General features: G+C 38.2%; 1 protein-coding gene across 4 annotated transcripts; it reads right to left on the reverse strand.

The window, feature by feature from the left end:
* Positions 1–44: 44 nt before the first annotated feature.
* LOC105177485 (putative alpha-mannosidase At5g13980) lies at positions 45–8,774 on the reverse strand. Of its 4 annotated transcripts, none has more exons than XM_011100664.3 (28): positions 8,214–8,774; positions 7,993–8,081; positions 7,517–7,691; positions 7,219–7,338; positions 7,017–7,100; positions 6,835–6,906; positions 6,592–6,705; positions 5,796–5,896; positions 5,609–5,702; positions 5,365–5,532; positions 5,178–5,264; positions 4,722–4,787; positions 4,570–4,626; positions 3,937–4,156; positions 3,698–3,840; positions 3,431–3,499; positions 3,245–3,304; positions 3,085–3,156; positions 2,576–2,623; positions 2,255–2,374; positions 2,009–2,074; positions 1,754–1,866; positions 1,587–1,671; positions 1,312–1,422; positions 1,149–1,256; positions 915–962; positions 599–667; positions 45–515 (listed from the first exon to the last, which is right to left on the reverse strand). In XM_011100664.3, the coding sequence occupies exons 1-28, from the start codon at positions 8,520–8,522 to the stop codon at positions 267–269; spliced, it is 3,117 nt and encodes a 1,038-aa protein (XP_011098966.1). In that variant the 5' UTR covers positions 8,523–8,774; the 3' UTR covers positions 45–266. The 4 variants fall into 4 exon arrangements, with proteins under 4 accessions (XP_011098966.1, XP_011098967.1, XP_088741262.1 ...); XM_011100665.3 differs by having other exon boundaries at positions 1,149–1,244; positions 8,214–8,772; XM_088885136.1 differs by lacking the exons at positions 7,517–7,691; positions 7,993–8,081; positions 8,214–8,774 and having other exon boundaries at positions 1,620–1,671; positions 7,219–7,307.
* Positions 8,775–8,844: the final 70 nt, after the last annotated feature.

An 8,844-nucleotide genomic window follows, 5' to 3' on the forward strand; every position in this document is an offset into this window, starting at 1 on the left:
TTCATCAATCAAGCTTTTAATAGGTGTTGCCACATACATTCCCAGATTCTCAACACCTATTAATACTTTATCTTATTTTGGCACATTACTCTTACAATTTAAACATAGCCAAACAACATCCATAGTCCTGCCAGGTAGAGGTTGGGAGTCTACAGACTAGAGGAGTTGATTTGGATTCCGAAACCATAAAAAAGTAAAAGGAAAAAACAGAACCACCGAAATCTTGTACGTTTGTTACAATTTTTTGCTACATCACTCCCAGTCTCTTACAGACAACTTTTAAGCATTGTGCTTCCTCCACCAACATCTTGAATGAACATGTCATCAAAATGAATGACAAAAGTCCGGATTTCCATGGGAGCAAGTTCCACCAGGAGTTCCCCAGGATCCACAGCTCCTCCTCTTGTCAACTTGGATTCTCCATCCCACCCTTCTGCCTTCCACACCAGTCTTTTCTTCTCCATCTCTGACCTTTCTTGGTTGCCTGACAAGCTCGTCTCCACTACTTTACCAATCTATGACATAAAAAAATATCAATCCTTAGTGTTAATAGGACAAATCTGCTGCTCTACTTCTCACTCACCAAATCTCACTTTACCTGCTTGCTCCGGAAAAGCTTTTTCAGCTCAACTTGTGACATCACTGAGAGTTCCTTGTCCTCCCCAATCTATTCAATCAATCAAAATGAGAACAAGCCACTGAGCCTTACTAATGTATATTTATACTCCACCAAGTAGTAAACAACCAATATAATATGGTCCAACTTCTTTTGGTTTCTGATACTATATCTCAAGAAACTGAACGGAACAAGTGTACACATGAAAGATACTGTTACTTGCTAAACTTTTGACTGCCTCACATCTCAAAAGGTTATATTGTTTTAATCATTAAAATAAATCGAAAAGATTTACAACCTCATATAGATGGGCCAAGCGTAGAAGAACCTCTTTGTTAGTCAGCTCCTGCAAAATGTAAGAAATAGAAAGTTACGATTTGGATGAAATAAAAATATAATAAGCAAGCAAGAGCATCAGGAAACATAAATTTAATTAATCTAATTTACTAGAATACTTGCTTCTGGTGATTTTATTTGTTCATCTACTATAGTGAATAAAATAAACCCATTTTATAGGAACAAGCCTAATCACCTGTAAAGTCAAAATAGCCACATTATCAGGTAACCTATAGGAGGAGTCTATTGCAGAGAAAGTGGGTACATGAGAACTCATCCAGTTATCTTCATCCTGCACCAAGAACTTCATTTATCAGGTCAATTTCAGAACACAAATGTACATCCAAGCTATGATTTACCTGTTCAGTGAAGGCTAAAAGAAATGGGGAATATATCTCCTGGCCAGCTGAGCGACGCCACTTAGCACCCTCTCCAAGTTGATCGATCTTATAATAATACTTTCCTTGGATCTACATAAGACGAGTGATTGTTATTAGATAATATGAAATAGAGAATCTAAAACTTATATTTAACATTGAAATGAAGTTTAAATACTCAACGAAGGAAGAGGGAAAGGGTCAATAAGGTGCACGGAATAAACATGAACATTCCAGTGTTAGTCGAATGAACTGACTGTTAATCCCTTGCACTGATTATCAATACAGACTGTTTCATTTAAAGCCTCTGCAACTCCTTTACCGTCATCACGAAGTAATCTCCTATACAAGAAAGAAGAGGTTGGAACATATGGCAACTAATCCAATCAATCGATAATGCAAGACTTATAGGGTGGGAATAAACCTGTGAAGCATCAGCTCGATTTGGCCATCTACTAAACTTGATCCTCCCACAGCTCGATCCACCAAAACTGAAAGTTCTTTCTTATTATCTTTGACATAGATTCCAAGATTTATCTGCATTAATGATCTCAAAATTTCATTTGAAAAATGGAGCAGACGCATTTTAGCAAATAGAGGATCAAATGGCTTCATCTATTTTTTAATGTGAATCATTTGAAAAGGTTAAATGAACTTGATCTTAATGAGAAGATCATACAGGGTAATAATTCCCGGCAGCAGGTTCATTCACTTTCAGGTCCCAATCCGCCCTATAATCACGAATCTGAATAGCAGATGAAGCTTTTGTTAGACAGATGAAAATTGATAGATCTGAATTGCATAAAAACGTCTCCACCTCAAACCGTGTAAGATCTTTGGTAAAATTTTGAACTCGAGGATCATGGCATGTCCAAGTTTATCTGGTGTAGAATCAGTCATTTAGGAGGAGTTGTTTAAAACATACCCTTTTAATAAAATCACGACCATTAGAGTCAGTATAGAAAGTCTTATTGGACTCCAAGTTAGTAGTGATTTGAGTCACTACTTCTTTTCCAATCCCATCATCAACAGGAATAGGGCCAACCTGAGATATAATATATAGTTACTCCTATAATACCAAATGAGATGAATGGAACATTACAAATATAAGTCTACTGAAAGAACAGTGGAACTCAGCCAAAATGTGTATCCGAACCTTTTCCTGTGATGGAAGAGAGTTCATACATATATTATCAGTAGCAAACCAATCCATATCTATAGTTTAACATCAAAGATGTATCCTTACAGAGAATTCAACTTCAACGTGCTCCTTTCCCTTGTAAAGGCGATTGATCTACATGGACGACAAAATGAGTATCAGCAAGCAGAGGAACAACATGTAGAAGAAAATGATATAAAGAGACTTCTAAAGCCTTGTTTTCAACAATCTGAAATGCATTGCTGATGTAGGGTTGGAGGGACATATAAATTAGAGTTGTGAGTCTAAGTTGGTAAAAGACAGGCCAGTAGCCACTTCTTAACTCTAAACTTGGATTGCAGTTGAGTTCCCAGACGTGGCCCTGAATCATGATGGCACTCTATGGTATAACAGCTTTCTATATCTTCAGATATAAAAACCATTTACTTGGCTATTCGTAAGGTAATGATTTATGGAGTCTATGACAACAGAATGCCATTCATGAGAGACTGAGTGTTTTACAATTATGTCCTTTGATTTCATTCCCTAAATATATTAATCATCAACCTTTTTTTTGTGGAAGACCATAAGAAACAGTAACCCGTGAAGAAATACACCTGATAGATCCATGGACTAATCACTTGGTGAACTTCATCAATAATTGGTCCACGTATTACTGTCATAACACCCTACAATTTGTCAAATGAACTTCAGTTAGAATAATTGATATGAAATTACTTTTTGCAGCACTTTAGCTCGGCCCTTGAAGCACTTCACCTGCTTTTGCGGATTTATGGCAAATGTTCCATTGGGTCGGAAGACATATGCTCCAGATGACTTCAGACAAATATATATGGAACAACCATTAAAGAGATGTCTTAAGAAAATGCGAGCAGATTTAAATCAATGATACTGAAAAAGTGACTTGCGAGCTTGAGTAATGCCAGGGGTAATTTGGAGAACCTGAGGATCTTCATCACTTCCATTGTATCCGGAGTAGAAGCTAAATGACTGCTGAATACTTTCATTGACCTTAAGAATTTGCAGGTATTAGTCATGCATAATTAAGAAAACTATCAGAATCTGTGTCTAAATTTATGGTCATGCATGCATTCAACAAATGTTGATAGCTGCTAAAAAAATATAAAGAAACAAAACAGATCATTCTCTCCAACACAGAAAGAGGCAAGCATCGACACCTAGAATTAGACCATTAAGCACATAGCTCACCCCACTTCTGTGATTAACATAATGAGCAAGTTTCCCTCCTTCAGAAGAGAAGATGAGCTTCAGATGCTCATGACCCACTTCAAAAGAAGTAGATCTGTCACTATTTTGAAACAATTGTATGGATGATCTTGCTGATCCAACACCTAATTTCAATCAGACAAAAAAAGTGCAAATCAATACTCAGGTTGAGGTAGATGATATTTTGTTACTTAATTTGTGTTGAACAAATTGGACCACACCTTTGGTTTTGGCACTAGAAATAGTATACGTACTAAATCCAAGAGGTGGTGCGGATGCAGTAAATGCGAGCCAGTATTTTGGTGTCTTTCTTGGTGTATGGCCCAGGTAAGCCTTAACATGGTAGTTTCTCAAGCTTACATGAGTATCGGATAAAGGAACTAGCTGCGACTCAATTACTCTACCAGCAGAATCGCGAACGGCAATATCTTCATGCATAACCTGTAAAAGATTCAATTTCACAACTAGGCCTTTATGCAGGAGTTAATGATCCAGTCAGTATGAGATTTCCTCTCTACCCTCTAGTAGTACTAGATTTAGAGGAATTAATCATCAATATCAAGCAAGCAAGATCACTAATAATTGCCTTCACCACAGTTCCCATTTATGATATGATCAGGATTTTGCACATGTAATGCCTAATAAACAAAATTCCAGAATACCCTCCATTCTTACACTTGACGGATCAAGCTTGTGGACCAATTCTAGACATTCGTACTTTTTTATATTCTCATGGATGCTATGTGCCCCAAATATGGTCTATCCCTTAGATTTCCAACTGTTGATGCTAAAAATGATAGTTACTATTGAAAATGAGCATGGACCAAAACCGAGATAAGAGCATGGATACCAACAGGTATACGGATTACATCTTCCCGCTTCCATCCAAGAGCATTGTAGATAACAACAACCTAAAACGAGATCAAGAATTTTAGTCCTCAAACAATACTTCAGAAGTTAATAATATGGCATGACAGTGGCAAAAGAAAGAGATTTAAACTCTCACCAGGTTTTTCCTGTTAGAAAGGTCGATTTCTGATGGAGGACAGTAACTTATATTCAGAAGTGGACACTATGAGAAAAAATTACAAGTATTAATAATAATTCAATATTCCGGTAATTTCCACACTCAACCAGGATACCAGCACAATGGTTTACTTTGTAACAAAGAGGAATTCTTCCAAAAGTAGACATCTTTGCTAACTTTAAGAAAATCATATTTTCTTTGTTTTATTTCAAATTTCATTCTTAGCAAAACTGAAGAATAGAAGTTTGACACAGTAGGACTTTGTGGTCATAAAAAGGTAATAAAGCAACCATCTTGCAATTAGTCAGAGAAATCAAGGCATAAGGTTTTAGAAACTTAATCTACGGATTCAGTTATCGACCAATCATTTCTCTCCGGATTTTAATGCTAAAGGCACTAAGCATCCGAATTAAAAGGTTATCCATAGCTCTTGACCTGTTGAAATTTTGTGGTATTATCACATCCAGCAGATGCTGAGGGCTCAACCAAGCATGCCAGTGATGACGCAGCCAGCTCCGCAGCCTGGAGATGTAATGAGTACTTTGGCTTATTTGGAAACCAGGCACATGGGAAAGAGTGCAATTAAAAGAACTAGTTAAAAAGCCATCATTAAAATTTTCACCTCCACATAGCCCATGGATAATCTTTTCGCATAATCATTAGCCACATGTTGCTGCTCTGTTCCCGTTACTGCATCATGATGCTGTGCAATTGCCAAAGCATCACCTAGTAAGTCTGTGCTTGAACCAGACCTATTTCTTCCTTTAAAGAACTCGAGTTGCCTTACAGCCTGCTCACAGACAAAGATCCTCAGAATCACAACTACGCAATAGCTCTTCATCTTTAGAATCATTTAAATAAAATACCAAATAATAGCCACTCAGCACTCTGACGTAGCGCTTCACTGCTGGTCTGCTTGTGAAGTACCCAGTCCAGTAACCATTTACACGGTCTGCATACCTGCGGAAAAGTGTTCATTCATTTCAAAAGTCAAGATGAGAAGTACCAACTTAAGAGCAATTAGAAAATGCATCTACGAACTATTTAACTCACGGGAAGAAGTCATCAGTCTTTAAAGGCCAAATCTGTTCAGTAGCATGCTTTGCATTGGTATATATAGATGGTGTGGAGTATAGTGCATTCACTCGTCCATCCTGGTAGCAATCAAATGCAGTCAGTTATTTACATAGCACATAACTGATATCCTGCAGTTTGATAAAGTATTATATAACTAGGACCTAGCTACGTCCTTTACAGGGAAATACGCAGCGAATGTGACACATGCCATCAGGGTTAAGGAATATGATTCCACAGAATTTGAAATTTCATATGGCGTCAAAGTTTTCAAATATTCATTAATCATTACAAACAAATGTTGTCTCCAGCAAAGTAGAGAAACACATATCCGTCAGTCATGCTGAATGCTCAAATAATTGGCAGCATATGCACATCTAAAAGGTAGGTGTACACGAAGCACAAAATAAGCTTATAAATGCAACCAAGAACCTTAATATCAAAATAAACTTGAAAAAAGAAAGGGAGGGGGGGGGTTCCATTACATAACTCTTCTTCTAGGATCTCCAAAAGCAATGCAAAATTTATGGAAAAGGAATAACAGAAAGGAGATCTATAAATTCTTATCCTTTTTCAGAAATCAACATGGAACAAGCACTGTGTATCTACATTAGGAACCAAAACAACTTTACGAGTGAAGTAGAGCACCCTATGAGATCCATCTGTCGTATACTTTGCTTATGGATGAGATACCCAGGACTGCATCCATTGAAATCCTGACACTAATCACTATTTTGAAGCTGGAACATTAGATCAGGAAACTTGAGGTGCTCACAATGTTAACATAATGAATGAGCTTGTCCATCTGGCGGAACCATGTATGTGCATATTGGTACTTAAAGTCAGTGCCCATGGTCCACATGATGTGATTTGTCCTAGTTATGTTTGCCTGCAATTTTGTCATATGCTTAGCATGGAAAGAAGTTACAGAAAACAACTCAGAAGAAGATTTTATTTCATAGTCACAGGTAACTTGGGAATATATATGTACGTCCATGTGGGGAAATAACCAAAATACCTGGGACAATGCAGCAGCTACAAAGTCTTCAACTCGCTCTTGAACATTGTAGTCAAACAATGTAATATCATCCTTCATAGTAAAATTCAGCAAATGAAATAAATGTTATGTACATAAAAGTCATGAAAAATACTTGCGGTTCGACATAATTAGTGAATGGATTGACGTTTCTAGGGGTTTACTTGAACAATGGGTGAGGCATCATTAACTTCAAAATAGAAACCTGAGGGTGGTTCATAGTTCTCTGGGAAAGCACCAGCAAAAATCTGAAATTGAAACTAGGGATGAGTAGATACTTATTGAGTAAGCTTCCAGTGCATTCTAAAAGGATCATGCTGAAATGTCAGGTCAGCAACTAAAGTTGTTATAGCTATGTCAACAAACCTGTGCAGAAGAACCAAGGCTCTTGGAGCCCTGCCAAATGACCTCCAGGCTCTTCTCAGTTTTACGCTTTGTCCTATCTTGATAGTCAATTCGTCCAAAGAAAAGTGAGTCAAATCCAAGCTGCAGATCCAAAAATAGTACAAAAATTGATTACTCATATGTATGAAGTTCTCTGTTCATTAATTCCTAATCAGTCAAGTATAAAACTAAAAGTTCTGAAAATCGGAAAATTTCCCGCATTGCTTCTCCAAGAAAGAAAATTGATTCCTAAATTCAAGGCCAAAAGCAGGAGACTTACTTCTGCCCCTAATAAGTAAGCCTGTGCAGCAGAATGTCCAAAAGGGTCAATTTGCCATCCTACTCTTGGTGTCACGCCAAACTGCTCTTTAATAAAACGATGTCCGAGAGTTGTCTGATCTATCATGTCGATGTAATGCGTGGTCGCCTCATCGTGCATGCACATTCCCCCATTTCTTCAAAAAGAAGACATATCATTCCAACTCTGAGTTTGTTAGAGGGGTGGTATAGGGCAGGCAATTACAGATAGTGGTCTATGGTAATTCATCTCAGTGAAAGAGAGAATCCATGTTAGAACATTGTTCTTAAACCTGGTGCACATTCAAAATATTCTTATCCGGACGGTAATATAATGGAAGTATTTTCTATGAACGGCGAGTAGGAGTTGGAATGCGGTGGTGGCAGCAGAAAGATGGCAAGCGCAATTGAGGAAAATTAATGCATAGAGGTGGCAGAAGAGTAAGAGTAAAATTTTACATGAATTCCAGCTGACCCGAGCTGACAAGCTGCCGGACTATGAGCTGGATTGCTTCACTCTGTTCCCTCCACCAGCGCTGAAAAAATGCCTGCATTAGGGTGTAACTAGTAAGGTGAGAAGATAAGGGGTAAATGATATGGAAGGAAAAATATAGGGTAAGCAGCAGTGGAAAAATTGATCAAGGATGAAACTGGGATATGAACAGGGTGAAAGGGTAAACCTGCTCAACGTAAATAAATTTGCGATTCTTGTCAGCCAAGAGAGCAGAGACGAGAGAATCCAAGACGTTTTGGACGCATGCTCCCTGAATAGAATTGTTGGAACCAACGTAATACTGATCTACGGTCTTCAGCCACCCAACATCGTCGTGTGTGTGAGGCACCAAATGAACGTTGAGCTTGTTGGGGACTATCGCCTGCGAGGTGTTGTAGACCATGTATTTGCAGTGAACAAGCTCAATTAGGAATAGCAATAGCAGTAGCACACCCATCATCACCAATTGTTTTGCCTCTTTACTTCTCTTCTTCATCTCGGTCTGGAAATGGAGGTGGCGGTGCGGGTGTCTTTACTTACTTTGATGAAGCCAGAAGTGAGCAGCTAGCTGTCTTTGCTTCTAATGTTTTTGTTTGGATAGTGAGTCATCTCCTTTGTTCTGACTGCCTTGACCCTGTCCGGACTTGAGTGTGGTGGGATGGGGAGTGGACTGTGAGTGGCGGACTTGAGTGTGGTGGGATGGGGAGTGGACTGTGAGTGGGACAAAAGTATATTGGGATAAAGAAGAGCAAAATGGTGTTCTTTCTTTTTGGTCTAAAGTTATAACTAGTAATAACGTAATGAAATAAATGTCATGT

The sequence above is a fragment of the Sesamum indicum genome, linkage group LG9 (assembly GCF_026168435.1).
Source record: "Sesamum indicum cultivar Baizhima isolate 11 linkage group LG9, ASM2616843v1, whole genome shotgun sequence".
In the NCBI taxonomy this organism is placed as follows: domain Eukaryota; kingdom Viridiplantae; phylum Streptophyta; class Magnoliopsida; order Lamiales; family Pedaliaceae; genus Sesamum; species Sesamum indicum.

Bases quoted from the DNA above. Each gene is read 5' to 3' on its own strand.
- LOC105177485 (XM_011100664.3), bottom strand. From the start codon at position 8,522: ATGAAGAAGAGAAGTAAAGAGGCAAAACAATTGGTGATGATGGGTGTG. The intron at 7,101-7,218 runs GTTTGTTGACAT...TTTCAATTTCAG, and splicing joins GCCTTGGTTCTTCTGCACAG to ATTTTTGCTGGTGCTTTCCC. The intron at 6,706-6,834 runs GTATTTTGGTTA...ACAAAATTGCAG, and splicing joins TAGCTGCTGCATTGTCCCAG to GCAAACATAACTAGGACAAA.